The sequence below is a fragment of the Macaca thibetana genome, chromosome 8 (assembly GCF_024542745.1).
Source record: "Macaca thibetana thibetana isolate TM-01 chromosome 8, ASM2454274v1, whole genome shotgun sequence".
Classification (NCBI taxonomy): domain Eukaryota; kingdom Metazoa; phylum Chordata; class Mammalia; order Primates; family Cercopithecidae; genus Macaca; species Macaca thibetana.
Window position 1 is genome coordinate 105,483,604 of NC_065585.1, and position 19,946 is coordinate 105,503,549.

Sequence of the window (19,946 nt, forward strand, 5' to 3'; positions counted from 1 at the left end):
TTAATTCAGTACCAACTTAGAAGAGACTCCAAGATGGGGAAGGGGTAGGCAGATTGGGGCAGAAGGCAGACAATCCCCAGGTGAAAATGAATGAAGGCATCTGGCTGTGACCTGCCTGCCAAGCTGTTGGCTGCTGGGCTCCTTCTGCTCATATCTCCTTGCAATCTGAGAACAGCCTAACCAGGTCACTGCTCAAAGTTCTCTGAAGGCTGGCTCCCCGGTCTCACACTGTGGCATAAACTCCTCAGCCTGGTGTTCATGGTCTGAGCCCAGCCTGTCTTATTTCTGTCTTATTTCTTTTTTTTTTTTTTTTTTTTTTTTTTTGAGACGGAGTCTCGCTGTGTCTCCCAGGCTGGAGTGCAGTGGCGTGATCTCGGCTCACTGCAAGCTCCGCCTCCCGGGTTCACGCCATTCTCCCGCCTCAGCCTCCCAAGTAGCTGAGACTACAGGCGCCCGCCACCACGCCCGGCTAGTTTTTTGTATTTTTAGTAGAGACGGGGTTTCACCATGTTAGCCAGGATAGTCTCGATCTCCTGACCTCGTGATCCACCCGCCTCGGCCTCCCAAAGTGCTGGGATTACAGGCTTGAGCCACCGCGCCCGGCCATTTCTGTCTTATTTCTACCACTCATTCTCAGTGGCCTCCTAAAGCATCCTACACTCCAGTCACAATGGCGTATGTGAAACCTGGAAATGCCACGACTCTCTGGTCCCCATATCTTTGCATAGGCTGTTCTCCTGTTGTCTCCTGAAATGCTCTTCTCATATGTCTCCTCCTCTTTCTGTCAAATCTGATACATCCTTCAGGGCCCAGCTGAGCCCCTCCTCCTTCACAAAAATCCACCAACTTACAGAAATCGCTCTTTCCTCAAAACACCCAAAGCATCATAGTAATCAGGATTTCTTTTAGATGATGATGGAGTACCTTGGAACTGAGTCTCATTCAGCTTTGTGCCCTTGGTAGCACCTGGCACATGCCTAGCACAAAGCAAGTGCTCAATAAATCGTAACAGGGTCTCGCTCTATTGCCCAGGCTGGAGTGCAGTGACATAATCATAGCTCACTGTAGCATCAAACTCCTGGGCTCCAGTAATCCACTCACCTTAGCCTCCTGAGTAGCTGGGACTATAGTTGCGTACCACCATGCCTGGCTAATTTTTGGTTTTATTTTTTATCTTTTTGTAGTAATGAGATCTTGCTGTGTTGCCCAGGCTGGTCTTGAAGTCCTGGCTTCAAGCGATCCTCCCACCTCGGCCTCCCAAAGCACTGGGATTATAGGTGTGAGTCACTGCATCTGGCCTCAAGAAGCCTTTATGGAAATTAATTGAGCCATAATGTTGAATGAATATAATGGATCATCCAGAAGGGAAAATGGCACCAAAACAACACAGTCCTGTTAGGCTTTCTTGCCCCTTCTATGCCTGCTGGGTCCTTTCCCCCGCTCCTCCCATCACCTTTATATATTTCCAACATGGCCAGGTGCAGTGGCTCACACCTGTAATCCCAGCACCTTGGGAGGCAAAGGTGGGCAGATCACTTGAGGTCAGGAGTTCAAGACCAGCCTGGCCAACATGGTGAAACCCCATTTCTACTAAAAATACAAAAATTAGCGGGCATGGTGGTGTACACCTGTAATCCTAGCTACTTGGGAGGCTGAGGTACAAGAATTGCTTGAACCCAGGAGGCAGAGGTTGCAGTGAGCTGAGATTGCGCCATTGCACTCCAGCCTGGGTGACAGAGCAAGACTCTGTCTCCAAAAAGAAAAAGAAAAAAGAAAAAAGAAAAATTCCAACATACTAAACAGGTCCTTCCCGCACTGCAGCTGCCTTCAGTTGCAAACCTGAGGCATACCTCTGTCTTCTAATTTCCTACATGGTAAAAGGAAACACTTGGTCCTCATGGTTGGCCGACTTAACCTGCAAACTCTTCAGTTCAGTAGCACTTCCTGGGTACCTACTGTGTACCCAGGTTTGTGCTGGAGGCTGTGAAGGAGACAAGTTGAATAAGTTACCGCCTGGTCCCTGCCTTCAGCAGGGCATAGAAAGTAAAATCTTGGAGAAATATGAGTGAACCCTTGCAGTGAGAGGTTGGCAAGGACAGTCAAGGGTACAACATAGAGGCCTGGAGGTAAAAAGTGTCTGGGCTACAGGTTTGCTTGTTCGGGATATAGAGGAGAATGAGGTAGGGTGGGGCCAAAATGGAATGTCTTGAAATCTCTGTTCAGTCGGAAGATAATGTGGTTGCTGGTGAGGCAGCCAGCAGGTTAGTGAAGCAATGTGCAGTGTGGACCAGAGGGAGGAGAGCCTGGAGATTGGAGGGACATGAGTAGCCATCCACGACTGGGGTTCTGTGGATCTGGAAGAATCAAGAGATGCACTGAACAGCTGATTGGGAGTCAGGACACTGGGATCCCAGTCCCAGCTCTGCAGAGGGACCTTGGACATGTCACTCCTCTCTTCTGAGCCTTTCCTTAACTGTAAAACTTTAAAACCTTCCAAGTGACCTTTCCAATCTGGTGACTCAGTTGAACAGTTGAGCCTTTGAACTAGGACCTGGGAAATGAAGGGAAACAGCCAATCTATTAGGCATTTGGAACAAGAAAAGGACTGCCTGGGAGCCCAGGGATAGAGGCAGGGAGAGACTAAAGAGGGCCTGGCAAGGGAGAAATGGGGAACTGCGGGCTAGGGGCCTGCCACTGTCCCGATGTTTGATTTGGCAATCCCATTTTCAGTTCCTCCTTTCTTCCCTTTTTCTAACTCAGCCTTGCCTTATCTGGTGAGGGGAGGGCAAAATAGGACACTCCCACATTGAACTCATGCCCCCCAGGATACCTTCACCTTTTCCGGCCCTCACAAGGTCCTCACCTTCCTCTGCAGCTGCCTTCCTCCAGAGCAAGGCTTTCCAGCGGGAGAAGTAGAAAGCGTAGTGAATTGGGTGGGCATCTTCCTTAGCACCCTCATAGTTACCAACTTTATTTTTTTGAGACAAGGTCTTGCTCTGTTGCCCAGGCTGGGAGTGCAGTGGCACAATCTCGGCTCACTGCACCTCGACCTCCTGGGCTCCAGAGATCCTCCAGACTCAGCCTCCCAAGTAGCTGAGACCACAGGCGCTTGTCACCACTCCCATCTAATTATTTTTATTTTTTTTTGTATTGACGGCAATCTGGCTATGTTGTCCAGGCTGGTCTCGAACTCCTGGGCTCAGGAGAGCCTCCCGTCTCAGCCTCTCAACCTACTGGTCATGGTTATTTACTGACAACTCACCATGAGCCAGGCACTGGGCCAAGAACTGTAATGCATTATTATTATTATTTTTTACAGCAATCCTAGGAGGTGCCTGTCAGGTGAAGAAATTGAGACTTGACGTTAGGTAACCCGCGCAAGGCCACGACTGGCGATGTGACCCAGGAAATGAGGTCTGACTTCCAAGTCAGTGCTTTGGCCAGCTCCTTCCCGCCGTGCGACCTTTAGCAGCTGGGGACCCCATCCGTCACCTACCACATCTCAGATCTGATTCTCGATGAACCCGCCCCTGTCCACGTGATTCCCCCGCCTACCTGGCCGCGCCAGCCCCGCCTGCGGCGCCCGGCTGCCCCGAGCTGCCAGCTCTGCTGAGGCCGGTGGGGCGGGGCGGGGCGCGGCGCGGCGCAGCAGGTGGAGCAGGCGGCCCGGGCAGGGGCGTGGCCTTAGCCGTGAGGGGCGTGGCCTGGCGGGGGTGTGGCCGGAAGCCTTAAAGTGGCCTGGTTGCCGGGGCGGGCCGTAGAGGCCGCCAGTCGCCGCGATCTTCTCCTCGCGTCTGGGGTGTTATCGTCACCATGTCTCTAATGGCCTCGGCGGGCCGGGGCCTGGGGGCCGTGTGGTCCCCAACCCACGTGCAGGTGACGGTGCTGCAGGCGCGGGGCCTGCGGGCCAAGGGCCCCGGGGGCACGAGCGACGCGTACGCGGTGATCCAGGTGGGCAAGGAGAAGTACGCCACCTCGGTGTCGGAGCGCAGCCTGGGCGCGCCTGTGTGGCGCGAGGAGGCCACCTTCGAGCTGCCGCCGCTGCTGTCCTCCGGGCCCGCGGCCGCCGCCACCCTGCAGCTCACCGTGCTGCACCGCGCGCTGCTCGGCCTCGACAAGTTCCTGGGCCGCGCCGAGGTGGACCTGCGGGATCTGCACCGCGACCAGGGCCGCAGAAAGACGCAGTGAGTACGGGCGGGGAGGGGAGGGCCCTTCCTGGGGGCGCGGACCCCTCTGGCAGGGAGGTCTGGGCGCTGGACCCTTCGAGAGTAAGCCGGGCAGCGTCAAGGAAGGCCTTTCGGGACTGAGCCCTCGGCCGGTGCTGGTCACCTGGCTTTCCCTTCTGTCCCGCCCAGCTCTCCCAGCTTTGGGATTTTTTGGAAGAAGGGGCCGTGTCTGGGGCGCTTTTTTTTTTTTTTTTTTTTTTAAAGAGTCTCTATCGCCCGGGCTGGAGTGCAAATGGCAATGGCACGATCTCGGCTCACTGCAATCTTCGCCTCGCTGTGATTCTCCTGCCTCAGCCTCCCGAGTAGCTGGGATTACAGGCGCGCACCACCACGCCCGGCTAATTTTTTTTTTTTTTGAGGCGGAGTCTTACTCTGTCGCCAGGCTGGAGTGTAGTGGCAAGATCTCGGCTCACTGCAACCTCCGCCTCGCGGGTTCAAGCGACTCTCCTGCCTCAGCCTCCCGAGTAGCTGGGACTAGAGGCGTGCGCCACCATGCCCGGCTACTTTTTGCATTTTTAGTAGAGACAGGGTTTCATTAGATTGGCCAGGATGGTCTTGAACTCCTGACCTCGTGATCCACCCGCCTCGGCCTCCCAAAGTTTTGGGATTACAGGCGTGAGCCACCGCGCCTGGCCCGCCCGGCTAATTTTTGTATTTTTAGTAGAGACGGGGTTTCACCGTGTTGGCCAGGCTGGTCTCGAACTTCTGACTTCAGGTGATCCGCCCACCTCGACCTCCCAAAGTGTTGGGATTACAGACGTGAGCCATCGCGCCCGGCCTGGGGCGCTTTTGAGTCTGCAGGACGCCCCTCAGGGGTCTGGCACACAGTAAGCACTAAGTGAATTTGAGATGAATTCCAACTAAACATGGGCAGGTGCCTTCTTACTAGGGTGGTAGTCCGTGTCTGATACTCGTCTTCGCTTGGGTGGAAGGCCTCCTGGGTATTTCACTGAATGGAAGAACACTTCGAGCCCAGAATGACTGGGCCAGGGCTCAGGGCAGATGAACCGGAGGCATGAAACCAGCTGACACCCCCGCCCTAAAGGCTAACCCCGGGGGCAACGCCTTTACAATGCAGGGCGGGTGGAGGTTGGGGGAGGGGAATGGTGTATGCGGGCTGTCACCTGACTGCTAACCCCTTCTACCTTGTACTTGCCTGGGGGGTTGGTGAAGAGAATTTGCGCCTCCAGAAAGAATGTTACAACAGTGTGGTGTGTGCCCTGGGCCCCACGTTAGTAAATATTTCCCCGGGTTGGAGGGAGCCCGGATGGGCCCTTGGCCGAGCAGAACTGGGCATTGTTTCTTTTTGGAGTTGGTAGAGTTATTCTCTCTGGTCCTAATCCTGGTGGATGTAGCTCCCAAAGATTGTGTCACGGTATTTCACTTCCGCAGTAAAAATGGGGCAAAAACCATTCACTCCATGATATTACCGAATTACTTGTTCCCTTTCACAGGTGTTCGGAAAGGGCAGTACTTCACCCAAAGGAACGTTTGATTATATTCATCTAGTATACCAAAGCTAGCCTCGATTAGCTTAGCTGGTTACTTTGTTAGATCTTAAATATGCAGGCCAGTCAGCACCAAAAGCCTACAGTTTAGGAAGCACACTGATTCGCTTTGTGTGTTTTAGATATACATAGCCTTTTAACTTTCCCTTGTGAGAGAGACAGGAAAAGCCAGAGGGTTTGTCCTCGGAGGCTCCCTTTACTGTGGGGTGGGTTCCATTTCAGCATGTAGGCTTGCAAATGGAATATCTGATGATGTACTTACCTGGCCAAAGATGATCAGGCATTTCTGAACTCAAATCAGATAAAACTAGCCTTGATGTGAGGATGGATGTGGGGTATCTCACAGCATCAATTTACAAGCCATAAGGTAAGCAGTGTTTTTGCTAAGGAGGGGCTGCAGCAATGCTGATCTTCCCTCTGATTAAATGACACTGGGGGCGGTGGGTCAGCTTCCCTTCCAGCTTCAGACGGGTGCTGTTGGCCATCCATTGTCTTGCGCCATCCCAACAAGTGTGTATTCACTTCCTTCTCTGCCACCTGTTTCTTATGTGGACATTTTATCCCCTTGAGAGGTAGATCACATCTCCCTGCCAGAGATGGAGATTCCAGAGTCCTGGGTCCAGTGCCCACAGCGGCCCTGACTCATTGTTGGGCTTCTCTGTCCCTAAACAGCCAAGTTTCCCTATTTGTAAATAAAGCATGTTGCCAGACTTAATTGATGTTTGTAAGATGTTTCTGGGTTCCTGGATTAATGGGGCCAATGTATTCAAGAAGTGATTGAAAAGGTTCTGTAACTGCTTTGTGAAAGATTGAAACCTCCTTGAGCTCTTTTTTTCAGGAAGAGTTCAGTCTCTGCATCTTCATTTTTCTCATTTTATCCAATGTAACCCTAAACCTACACGATAACTCCCATCTATTATATGAACCAATTACCACCTAGTCACAGTATTGACTTCCAGGAAAATGGTGCTTAATTGATTTTTTTTTTCTTTCTTAAAATAACTTCAAAGGAAGGCTTCTTTGCATCTCTATGGGTAGATGAAATTGCAAGCTTTCCACTTTCCATCTACAACTTTCTGGGACTTTCCAAGGTGCCAAGGGTGCTGTCTGATGCCCCGGTGCCCAAGATAGCTGAGATTTAAAGAATAAGATATGCATTGAAAAGTGGAATTTTTTGTTTGTTTGTTTGAGACAGAGTCTCACTCTGTCCCCCAGGCTGGAGTGCAGTGGCGCGATCTTGGCTCACTGCAACCTCTGCCTTCCGGGTTTTGCAATTCTCCTGCCTCAGCCTCCCGAGTAGCTGGAATTTCAGGCTCCTGCCACCACGACTGGCTAATTTTTGTATTTTTAGTAGAGATGGGGTTTCACCATGTTGGTCAGGCTGGTCTCGAACTCCTGACCTCAGGTGATCCACCTACTTTGGCCTCCCAAAGTGCTGGGATTATAGGCGTGAGCCACCGTGCCTGGTGAAAGGTGGAATTTTAACAGAAGGAAATGAGGAAATGAGTTGTGCTACAAAAGTCATTTGAACTGGTTATTAATGGTTCGACTCCATTTCAGACATTAAAAACAAGAAACAAAAGCTAAATCTTGGTCTGTGTGTGTGTCTGTGTGTCTGTGTGTCTGTCTGTCTTTGTCTTAATCTCTAGCAAAGAAGAGTTGCTGCAACAGAATATGACTTTTATCTTGGGTCCAGAAGCTGAAACTCGAGGAGTTAAAAGCTAACTGTGCAAATATTTCCATTTGTTTTATTGATAAGACCCCAGTGTCATTTATTTAGAGTCAAGATGTGATGATGTACACTTTTAAAACACCAGAGGCTAACAAATAAATAGGATACATCTAATAGGGAAGAATGTGTGGCCCATTAGGAAAAATTGAAATGAATTGACTTTGCACTTACACATCTGCTAAGGACCTGGGGTCTCAGTGGGTCTCAGAAACTGGGAATCGGTCAAGTACTGTGACTGCAAAACAGACATGAATCGAAGAGGTAGAATCGGTTGACCAATTTGAGGGATTCTCTGCTCAACTCTCTAGTCTCATGTAGTTTGGGATCCTAGACTGATAGAAACCTTTTTAGGAGGCTAGACGTGGTGGTTCCTACCTGTAGTCCTAGCAATTTGGGAGGCTGAGGCAGGAGGATCACTTGAGCTCAGGAGTTCAAGACCAGCCTGGGTAACTTGAGACCCAAACTCTACCAAAAAAAAAAAAAATAGCCGGGCATGTTGGCAGGCATCTTTAGTCCCAGCTATTCCAGAGGCTGAGGTGAGAAGATCATTTGAGCTCAAGAGTTAAAGGTTAGGGTGAACTGTGATCAGGCTACTGCACTCCAGCCTGGGCAACAGAGTGAGAGCCTGTCTCAAAGAAAAAAAAAATATGCTGGGCATGGTGGCTCATGCCTGTAATCTCAGCACTTTAGGAGGCCAAGGCAGGTGGATCACCTGAGGTTAGGAGTTTGAGACCAGTTTGGCCAACATGGTGAAACCCTGTCTCTATTAAAAACACAAAAAATTAGCTGGACATGGTGGCGGGTGCCTGGGTGCCTGTAATCCCAGCTACTCGGGAGGCTGAGGCAGGAGAAATGCTTGAACCCAGGAGGTGGAGGTTGCAGTGAGCTGAGATCGCACCACTCTGCACTCCAGCCTGGGCAACAAGAACAAAACTCCCTCTCAAAAAAAAAAAAAATATATATATATATATATATGTGTGTGTGTGTGTGTGTGTGTGTGTGTGTATGCATGTATTTATGTATATATAAATCAAAATGAAAAACCTTTTTAGGATACTAAGAGCAAGAAAATTTAGGGAAATAATTTATTAAGTATAGATTAGAACAAATATTTATGCAGCCTGGTGACTAGAAGGCCGTTGTGTAACTAAGCACCATGAAACTTAATATTGCGATAGTCCTCCCCACATGAAGAGAGAGCGTGAGTGATGAAGGGCCATGTTCTTATACCTATTAAAACTCAAGAGAGAATTTGGTTGCATATGAAAGGACGTAGGTATTATAAAGGGTTAGATACTTGGAAGAACTGCAAGTTTAATAAGATTATGAAATAAGTTGCCAACAGAAATGTGGGTTATTAAAAAAAAAAGCAAGGGCTAGATAGTTGTTTTTCTGGGAGAGTTGGATGCAGAAAAATGACATAGATGACCACAGAGGTTCATAATTCACAAATTATAAGCAATGGGTGTTTGTTTTTATACCTTTAGGTTTCCTAAGAACATTTAGATTTTGCTTAATAGGTTGGAAAATTCGAGTAATGTTATTACTGATTAAATTTTTCTTTTCTTGGAATTTCCCTTAAAGATAATATTGAGCCTTACTGGAAACCTCCGCAGGTCTTATGAAGCCACAGTCCCCTCCCACTCTAGTGTAGGAAACTGAGACAACTCGGTGCTCAAGCCGGAATTCTCTGTAAGTTCTAGAATAAATAACCCTAAACTGCTTATAACAAAGGAATCAAATGACTAAAAAGGATGAGAGTCCTTCAGAGTTGTTTTGGTGATGTGGAAGATATTCCCTCATGGTTTTTTTTTTTGATGGTATTGTTTATGATTTCATTTGTAAGACATTCAGTTAGTATGGAGAAAGTTCTACCTGCTTTTTTTCCATCTTCTTGTTTCTAAAGGTCATCTTTTTTTTTTTTTTTTGGAGACAGGGTCTCACTCTTTCCCAGGCTGGAGTGCAGTGACATAATCACAGCTCACTGCAGCCTCGACCTCCTGAGTTCAAGCAATCCTCCCCCTCAGCTTCCGAGTAACTGGGACTACAGGGGTGTGCCACCACACCGAGCTACTTTATTTTTTGTTTTTGTTTTTGCAGAGATGGAATCTCACTATGTTACAGGCTGTGCTTGAACTCCTAGGCTCAAGCAATCTCCTGCTGTAGCCTCTTGAAGTGCTGGGATTACAGGTGTGCGCCACCGTGGACAACCTCATCCATTCTTGTAGTCAGTATTTTTTATTGCCTACTAAGAGTGTCAGGTGCTGGATATACAGTGTAAACAATGGTGAAGAAAACAGGGATGATCCCTGCTTTCAGGAAGCCCAGAGCCTTCTGGGGGAGTAGGCATTAAACAAATGGACATGTAATCCCAACACTTTGGGAGGCTGAGGCAGGTGGATCACCTAAGGTCAGGAGTTCGAGACCAGCCTGGCCAACGTGGTGAAATCTTGTCTCCTAAAAATACAAAAATTAGCCAGGTGTGGTGGTATGCGCCTGTAATCTTGGCTACTTGGGAGGCTGAAGCAGGATAATCACTTGAACCCAGGAGGCAGAGGTTGCAGTGAGTCGAGATTACTCCACTGTACTCCAGCCTGGGTGATAGAGTGAGACTCTGTCTCAAAAAACAAAAACAAAAAAACAAATGAACTCACAAATAAATAATCATATATTGTGGTAAGTACTGTGGAGAAAGAGGACAGGGTATTATAGAAGAAAAGGGCAGGAAGGACATGATTTAAAGAAGGAGATTGCAGGTAGCCTCTCTGAGGCAGAGAGCTGAAGAATGAAGAGGAATTTTTCTAGTGAGGAGCGGCGGAAGGGGGCCTGGTGGAGGAGTAGCAGCCCGGGCAAAGGCCCTGAGGCAGGAATACCTGGGAAGTGGGGGAGTACTTGTGTAAGATGAGGCTGAAGAGGAAGGCGGGGCTTTACTTAGGAGGAATGGGAAGCCACTGACTGCTAAAATTAAAAGCAGTGGGGGCTGGGCACGGTGGCTCACACCTGTAATCCCAGCCCTTTGGGAGGCCAAGGTGGGTGGATCACTTGAGGTCAGGAGTTTGAGACCAGCCTGGCCCAACATGGGCTCTACTAAAGATACAAAAATTAGCCGGCTGTGGTGGCGGGCACCTGTAATCCCAGCTACTCAGGAGGCTGAGGCAGGAGAATCGCTTGAAACTGGGAGGGAGAAGTTGCAGTGAGCTGAGACTGTGCCATTGCACTCCAGCCTGGGCAACAAGAGCAAAACTCCGTCTCAAAATAAATAACGACAAATAAATAAATAAATAAATAAATAAATAAATAAGTAAATAAATGTAGTGGGTTGATATGATCCAATTTATTTGTCAGAGATCACCATGGCTCTTGGGTAGAGAATGGATTTGAAGCTGACCTAACCTAGATTGAACAGACAAAACGGGAAGCTGTTGCAGTAATCTAGATGGTGGATAGTGGTGGCTTGGACTAGAATGATGTCTAAGCCACCTGGGGAGGTGGACAGAGGTGGGTGGATTTCAGAAATATCTTAGAGGTTCAACTGACCTGACATGTGATGGATTGGCTATGGTAGGGCGGGAGGGAAAGGAAGTAATAAGAATGAACACATAAAATCAGGAGAGCTTGGTGTTGAAAGTGAACCAGGAAGTGGCAGCTGCTTTCTTTCCCTCACAGTCACTGTGATACCAGGGTGAGGTCACCATTACAAAGACAGCTTTGGGCTGTGACACCTGGCTGTGAGTGGAGATTTCTGTTGGAGTGAATTACTAGGAAATGCCATTGAAACCAGGGCATGTATGTATGTGTCTGCAAGTGTTTACCCACTCAGTACCGCCAAGTCTTTGTCTAGTAACAGCAGAGCTGCTATGATCTCATTGATGTGCTCTCACACAGCAGATGAAGTCACTGCTTTAAGGGATATAGGACTAAGAAAAGGAGAACATAATATATAACATTAGTAAAGTTAGACCCATAAATGAAAAAAAAATTCTCAAGTAAGTGAACCAGTCAAATGTTTTTTGCATTACAAACGGTAAGCATAGAAAAGAGTCTTGTGCCTTTTTCATTTTACTTAAACTGCCTTTGGTTACAAAGACTTCTATTGTGTTTCTGTAACTCCCATCAGAGGAAGATTTTTATAAAGAGTATCTGATATGTCATTTTAATTGTAGTTATTAACTAAAAAAGTTATAATTACATTACAAGCAATCCACATGCTTATTAAAATGCCATCAACTCCAACATGTATTTGCTGACATTACTCTTCCTCTCCCTTAACAATAATCTTAGATATCCATTAAGATACTATGGTTTTCATAGCTATACGCCCTGGAAAATTGTGCTTCTTACCCTATACTTTTGAAGGAGGGACAGCTAGCTTTGGCTTAGCTCCAGAAGGATTAAGAAACTCTAGCACTGAATAGAGGGAGTGATGGGAGGTCATTTTAGGCCTTCATCTCAGAGCACTTCCCTAGGTGGCCTTTGGTTCTGGGTCTGGCACAGATCTCCAGACCTAAGTGTCTCTGAATTCCAACAAAATTAACACCCAGACCCTTGTATTGGCAAAGAGAGGGGTTCTGCTCTCCATAAGGTGTCCTGGTTCGGATCTCATGCCCCAGCTGACTCAGGAAGAGACCAAGCCTGACTTTGCCCTATTTTCCTCTGGGACAGGGACCACTTCTATCGTGTCCTTTGCTGTGTGACCCAGTGCAGGGGCTCAATAAACGCATCTGCGAGGGAGGCAGTGGTTGTGGTTCCTGTAGGCACGGGGCAGGCAGTAGATTGCCTGGGTGAACGTGGAGACACATTTAATCTTATGTGTAGCTCTGTAGCTTACAGACTGGGGATGTCCGAAGTATGAAATCAAAGCTCTGCTTCTTTCGGTTTCCCAGTTTGGGGTATGGCTTTGTGGTCAGTGCCCTTTTCTTTCTTTCTTTCTTTTTTTTTTTTAAGGTGGAATTTTGCTCTTGTTGTCCAGGCTGGAGGGCAATGCAGCAGTCGGCTCACTGCAACCTCCGCCTGCCAGGTTCCAGCAATGATTCTCCTCCCTCAGCCTCCTGAGTACCCTTTTCCTCTTGAAGAAGCAGGTTACCTTCTGCGGCTTGCTGGCTAATGATGCCTGTGGCAAAGGAGGCGGGTTTCACCACTAATGAGACAGAAATTCCTCTCCTGCAGGGAGACGCCTGTTGATAATCTGTTAGAGGAAAATCAAGGGCTTTAGTCTCCAGGGTGTTCCTGGGGGACACATTTAGGAATGTGCCTGTAGAGAGAAAAAAGGCAATGGTAATTAAGTATCTTTTCCTGAATACTGGCCTTTGAATGAAGTAGAGGGAAGGTATTTATAAGAAATCCCTAAAAAATATTTCTAGAGGTGTGACTGCCACACACCCTTCACTTTTTAAAAAGGACATGGCTAGGCCGGGCGCGGTGGCTCAAGCCTGTAATCCCAGCACTTTGGGAGGCCGAGACGGATGGATCACGAGGTCGGGAGATCGAGACCATCCTGGCTAACACGGTGAAACCCCGTCTCTACTAAAAAATACAAAAAACTAGCCGGGCGAGGCGGTGGGCGCCTGTAGTCCCAGTTACTCGGGAGGCTGAGGCAGGAGAATGGCGTGAACCCGAGAGGAGGAGCTTGCAGTGAGCTGAGATCCGGCCACTGCACTCCAGCCTGGGTGACAGAGGGAGGCTCCGTCTCAAAAAAAAAAAAAAGGACATGGCTAGGCTCTAGGTAAAACAACTAAGCCTCTAGAAAGCCTGGTCTAAAGAGGCCTCTGGTTATTATAAAAGAATGGGCATCCTGTGTGAAATACAGTAGCAGCCGGCTGGGGCCCCAGATGTTTCTTCAGTCTGCCCCTTTCCCATGCAGAGCACTGTGACGTGGTTCACCAAAATAGAACTTTTCATTTTTACTAATCATTTGTTATTAAAACAGGATTTAGAAATGCTTTTGGTGAGGCCGGGTGCAGTGGCTCACACCTGTAATCCCAGCACTTTGGGAGGCCGAGGTGGGTGGATCACTTGAGGTCAGGAGTTCGAGACCAGCCTGGCCAACATGGTGAAACCTTGTTTCTACTGAAAATACAAAAATTAGCCAGGTATAGTGGCAGGCACCTGTTATCCCAGCTACTCAGGAGGCTGAGGCAGGAGAATCACTTGAACCCGGGAGGTGGAGCTTGCAGTGAGCCGAGATCGTGCCACTCTACTCCAGCCTGGGTGACAGAGTGAGACTCTGTCTCAAAGAAAGAAAAAAAAAAAGATGCTTTTGGTGTAATTATTTTCCCTTCATTTGGACTTACCTTGCTTATGGAATAAATCACAGATACTCTGTTCCTTGCCAGGAACTCTCATAGAAGTGTGGGAGTTTATGTGGTGAGGAAGGGCTGAGTGTTCCCTGATGTTGGTCATGCTGAAGTTTGTTTTTTGTCCTGGTTAAGAGGTGGTGAACCAAACTATTGCATTTTGTTTTTCCATTCTTAAAGTCTCTGTGTGTGAGGACCCCATGGTTGCCACAAGACAGTATTCTTTGACAGAACAAATAAATGCATCAGTGGCAGTTACATTTGACCAAGAGGTGAGATACTGGATTTGATGGTAGAATATTAACATGTGTGGCTTTTTGAGATAGGATCGAGCTTTGAAAAAGAATTGGTAAGTCATGATGGTGAGTGTGGTAGACTTAAATATTTAAAAATGAATTAATTTTTCTAATTCTTAGAGAATTGCTAAAATAAAGATGCTTGGTATTTCCTTTAGTTTTCACCTACAAGAAATTTAGTATTGCTTTCCACTTAGAAAACCTATCTTGATTCATAGACTTAATTATGCCATCTCGGCCTATTTCTGAGAGTTCGAGAGCCCTCTGTTTCTTGTCTCTTTCTTTTCTGTGTAGAAACCCTGAAGGGGTCCATGAGGATCAGGACATCTCTCACTAAGTTACAGAAAGTATACATTGAGGGGCTGGGTGCAGTGGTGGCTCATTCCTGTAATCCCAGTACTTTGGGAGGCTGAGGTGGGAGGATCACTTGAATCCAAGAGTTTAAAACCAGCTTAAGCAACATGATGACACCCTGTCTCTGCAAAAAATAAAACATTAGCAGGATATGGTGGCGCACGCCTGTAATCCTAGCTACTCGGTAGGCTGAGATGGGAGGATTGCTTGAGACTGGGAGGTTGAGGCTGCAGTGAGCCGTGATGGCATCACTGCAGTCCAGCTTGGGTGACAGAGCCCATCTGAAAAAAAATAAAAACAAACACATTTTTTTTTTTTAAAGAAAGTACACACTGATCATGGTTTGTTAAAAATTTTATATATTTTTTAAGTTTGGAAATTTAGCTAGGTGTGGTAGCTCATGCCTGCAATCCCAGCACTTTGGGAGGCCAAGCGGGGCGGATTACCTGAGGTCAGGAGTTTGAGAACAGCCTGGCCAACATGGTGAAACTCCGTCTCTACTAAAGATACAAAAATTACCCGGGTGTAGTGGTGGGTGCCTGTAATCCCAGCTACTCAGGAGGCTGAGGCAGGAGAATCACTTGAACCCAGGAGGCAGAGGCTGCAGTGAGCTGAGATTGCGTCACTGCACTCCAGCCTGGGCGACAGAGTGAGACTCCGTCCCAAAAAAATAGATAAACAGATACATCATTTTGGAAATTATGTAATACAAACCAATTTTGGAAGTGAGTCATTTCTGTTCCCTTCAAATGCAAATCATTGTTATTTATATTTGGTCGATAAGTTAGGGTAGTTAATAATACAGTGTATTGAAACTATTAAAATCCTAAGTTCCCTTTTGAGAATCATCTGAATGGGTAGATAAACTATGGCGTATACCCATTTCACAGAATATCATTTAGCCATTCAAAATTAAAAGTTTGACAATTATAAGGCAGTAATGTATAATGCACTACAAAGAAAATTGCATATGTACAGCTAAGTAGTAATTATAGCTAAGACTTATGGCCAGGTTACTGTTCTAAGCACTTTGCATACATTAAGCCATTTAATCTTCCTAACATTCTTACGAGGTGGGTGTTCCTAACCCTGTTTCAGAAGAGGAGCCTGTCCCACAAAGAGGTTAAATATCTTGCCGAAGGTGTCTCAGCTGCTAGTTGTTAAAATGTATGGGAAAAAGACTTCAGGAAGATTTATAAAAAGGCAGTGTTCAGATTAGCATGGGACTGAGTTCATTTTTGCTTTTCTTTTTTTTTTGAGATGGCGTTCTCACTCTGTCGTTCAGGCTGGAGTGCAGTGTCGCGATCTCGGCTCACTGCAACCTCTGCTTCCCAGGTTCAAGCAGTTCTCGTGCCTCAGTCTCCCGAGTAGCTGGGATTACAGGTGCGCACCACCACACCCAGCTAATTTTTGTATTTTTAGTAGAGGCGGGGTTTCACCATGTTGGCCAGACTGGTCTCGAACTCCTGACCTCAAGTGATCTGCCCGCCTCGGCCTCCCAAAGTGCTGGGATTACAGACGTGAGCCTCCGTGCCTGACTGTCATTTACCAGTTCTTAGAATTCAGTTTGGTGGCTACAAACGGCCTTTCCATGCTGCTGGAGTGGCTGTTTTAGGAATTAAGGCCAAAAAAATGAGCCATGACCGATTTGCTACCCTTGTGATTTACCAGTTTTTCCAAGTAGCTGACAGTGGGCAGAGGGGAAGGTCTAGGGAGGCCAGCTTGGCTGATGGGTAATTCTGTGTTCAGAGGTAGGTTATGATGACTAGCTACCTTGTTCAATACCAGCACTCATTAAACTGCATAGCTTCTGGAAGGTACACAGCACAAACATTTTATAGGTCATAAACATTTCTGTCTGTTTGCTGTGCATTGCTTCTAGGTGACCAGAAGAAGAAACTGGACATTTTACCCATGTGGAATCACTCCTTTTCAGACCCTTTTAAAAAGATGTTCTCAACTGCTAACCACATGATTTGCAGCCTGATTTTTTATTTCCTGGGGAAGACAGTTCATGAACTGCTTTTGAAATTTCTTCATCTAAGAAAGGTTAAGTGTGTCCTCTGTCCCACACTAGGTCAGGGGTGGTTCTGTTCTTCCTGCTTCTTTCCTCACTTGAGGCCATCATCCCCTGTGTCATGATGCCTGGTTAACGTGGAGATGACTCATGCTGTAAATCAGGATTGGGATTTTGTACAGCCAAGGAAGTAGGCAGTACTAACCGAACCAGGAGTCCAAACTGGATGCAGAAACAATGATCCCTTGAAATTAACACTGACACCTGTAAAGTGTGGAGGTAACCCAGAGAGCTGGTGATCCTCCTTGCCTGGCCTTTCCTGGAGACTCCTGTGTTTAATATGGGGATGCAGTATTTATTCACTTGCTGAACAGTCCCTAGATAGGTGGTTCTGATAGCCCGTTGGGGCTTAAATGACCTGAAACCTTATTTGTACGTGAGTCATTATTTGTGATGAAATTGTGTATTTTAGCAGGAGTTTTACCTGTAGTTAATTTTTCTCATGCCTGAAAGTTAGAAAGTTGGAAACAGTTGCCCCAGTGTGACAAATGCTTTGTGATCTTGGGCAAGCCTGTTCCCCATCCCATTGTAGGGTAAGCTTTTTAGTCCTCTTCATTCTCTGTATTTCCAGCGTTTGGCATGTAGACACGTTGGAACTGAATCTCCGAAGGCATCATTTCTCTGCATATGTCTGCTCTCCAGAATGTTTTCAAGGGAAAAAACATGTTTGTTTCGGCTGCAGAAAGATTATTTTTGAGACATACTAGTCAGTCCTTTACCAGTGTAATCGTGACTATCTGCAGGGCTGCAAGGGAAGGCTTTTCATTTCCCGATAGCAAGAGCCAGGCTGCCCTGACCCTGCCCCATTCCAACAGAAGGCCCCCTGGGGTCAGCTCTGCGTGTGTCTGGGAAGCCAGCACCACGTTCTGAGGCACACCGGCCCTGAGAATAGGCATGGTTGAATGGTCTTAGCTGCTCCAGAAGGACTGAAAAGCCCAAGAGATTTCGCAGTATGGATGCAGGCACGGGCTCCCCGGTGGGCTACTCTGGAGGCGGGCTGGTGCCCTGCACCCCGCTCTTGTGTGTGGGCACAGGCTCGTGTTTTTTTCTGCACTGTACTTAGTTCATTCTTTTTCTGTGTTCCCTTATTTCTCTTCATAAACATCTTTTTGAAAGTATAGAAAACTTAAATGACTTTTTGGATACTTTTATTTGTGCCTTGTCTTGTGTTTGACCAAAAAAATAAAATCCCCAAAAACAAAAACCGCAGGGTAGCCTATTTGGATAATACACAGTTTTGCTTGTTTGTGGTGAGACCACCATTTGGGTGTATAAAACTGATAATAGTGGTTGTCTCTGATACGGAGACTGAGGGGCATGGGATCAGGAGGGGTGGAAAGATGGAATTTTTCATCCTATACCATTTTGTGTGATTTGAATTTTTACCCAATGCCTGTTATTACTTAAAAATATAGGCTGGGGGCCGGGCGTGGTGGGTCACACCTGTAATCCCAGCACTTTGGGAGGCCAAGGTGGATGGATCATCTGAAGTCAGGAGTTCGAGACTAGCCTGGCCAACATGATGAAACCCTGTCTGTACTAAAAATACAAAACTTAGCCTGGTGTGGTGGCACACGGCTGTAATCCCGGCTACTCAGGAGGCTGAGGCAGGAGAATTGCTTGAATCCGGGAGGTGGAGGTTGCAGTGAGCTGAGATCGCGCCACTGCACTCCAGCCTATGCAACAGAGTGAGACTCCATCTCAAAAAAAAAAAAAAAAAAATTAAAGAATATAAGCCAAGTGCAGTGGCTCACACCTATAATCCCAGCACTATGAGAGACTGAGGTGAGAGGATTCTGTGTGGCCAGGAGTTCAAGACCGGCCTGGGCAGCATAGCAAGACCCTATCTCTAAAACAAAACAAAAGACTAGCTGGCATAGTGGTTCACACCTGTAATCCTGGCACTTTGGGAGGCTGAGGCAGGCAGTTCATTTGAGGTCAGGAGTTCGAGACCAGCCTGGCCAACATGGTGAAACCCTGTCTCTACTAAAAATACAAAAATTAGCTGGGCATGATGGTACATGCCTGTTATATCAACTATTCTGGAGGCTGAGCCATGAAAATTGCTTGAACTTGGGAGGTGGAGGTTGCAGTGAGCCGAGATCATGCTACTGGACTCCAGCCTGGGCAACAGAGCAAGACTCTGTCTCAACGACAACAACAACAACAACAACAACAACAACAACTGGTTGGGTGTGGTGGCACATGCTTTTAGTCCCAGCTCCTTAAGAGGCTGAGGTGGGAGGATGGCTTGAGCCTAGGACTTCAAAGCTGCTGTGAGCTATGAACGTGCACTGTACTCCAGCCTGGAAAACAGAGCAAGACCCCGTCTCAAAAAATATATATGTGTGTGTATATAGTTTATGGAAATTTTATTTTGGCCAGGTGCGGTGGCTCACGCCTGTATTCCCAGCACTTTGGGAGGCCAAAGGTGGGTGGATCATGAGGACAGGAGTTTGAGACCAGCCTGGCCAAGATGGTGAAACCTTGTCTCTACTAAAAATACAAAAATTAGCCGGGTGCAGTGGCGTGCGCCTGTACTCCCAGCTACTTGGGAGGCCGAGGCAAGAGAATCACTTGAACTTGGGCAGCAGAGGTTGCAGTGACCTGATATTGTGCCACTGTACTCCAGCCTGAGCAATAGAGTGAGACTCTGTCTCAAAAAAAAAAAAAAAAAAAAAAAGTCACTTTCTACATATCCAGATATCCTTTTAATTCTTGCAGAACTGAGTTTAATGATAAGCCATAATGATTTGCTTATTGAAGGAATATTTGATTTTTACTTTCGATAGATGGCAAGATTTTTTCAGAATATAGGGTTAAAAATAAACTTGCTACATTGGGATTATGGCTGTCTTTTTCTGCCCTTTGGACTAGGGAAATGGACCCAACCCTGATTTCTGAGATAATTCAAGCTTTCAGGGCCTACGTGAAAGATAATACAGGAACACACCCGTGCCGCCATCACATGCTATGTTGCTAAGCTGGGACTTTATTATTTATGAGCGACTTCTGTGAGGTGCAGGAATTAAGTGAACTGAAAAACGCATGGGCAGTAACACTTAGAAACTGAGTTGATCTTAAATATAAAAACCCACAGATGTGTTCTTCTGGTTTGGGATTTCTTAGGGCAAGATATTCAAGCACTGTGGCTTTCACTATCTTATCAAAGTATGCTTGTATCAAACATCCCTTGATTAAACTGTTTTTGAATTTGAGGATAATATTGCTAGTGAAAGAAAGAATTCTTGGCCAGGCACAGTGGCTCATGCCTGTAATCCCAAGACTTTGGGAGGCTGAGGTAGGCGGATCACCTGAGGTCAGGAGTTTGAGACCAACCTGGCCAACATAAAATTAGTTGGGCATAGTTGTGCACACCTGTAGTCCCAGCTGCTCTGCAAGCTGAGGCAGGAGAATCGCTTAAACCCAGGAGGAGGAGGAGGTTGCAGTGAGCTGAGAT

General features: G+C 47.0%; 1 protein-coding gene across 3 annotated transcripts in view; it reads left to right on the forward strand.

The window, feature by feature from the left end:
* The first annotated feature begins 3,752 nt into the window (after positions 1-3,752).
* Positions 3,753-19,946, forward strand: part of RAB11FIP1 (RAB11 family interacting protein 1) — a 42,055-nt gene continuing 25,861 nt past the window's right edge. For all 3 annotated transcript variants that reach the window (XR_007728214.1, XM_050801259.1, XM_050801260.1), the window contains exon 1: positions 3,753-4,184. Coding sequence is in view for 2 of the 3 variants with exons in the window: in XM_050801259.1 (XP_050657216.1) it covers positions 3,814-4,184 (371 nt within the window). In the remaining variant the exon portion in view is untranslated. The remainder of the gene's footprint in view (positions 4,185-19,946) is intronic.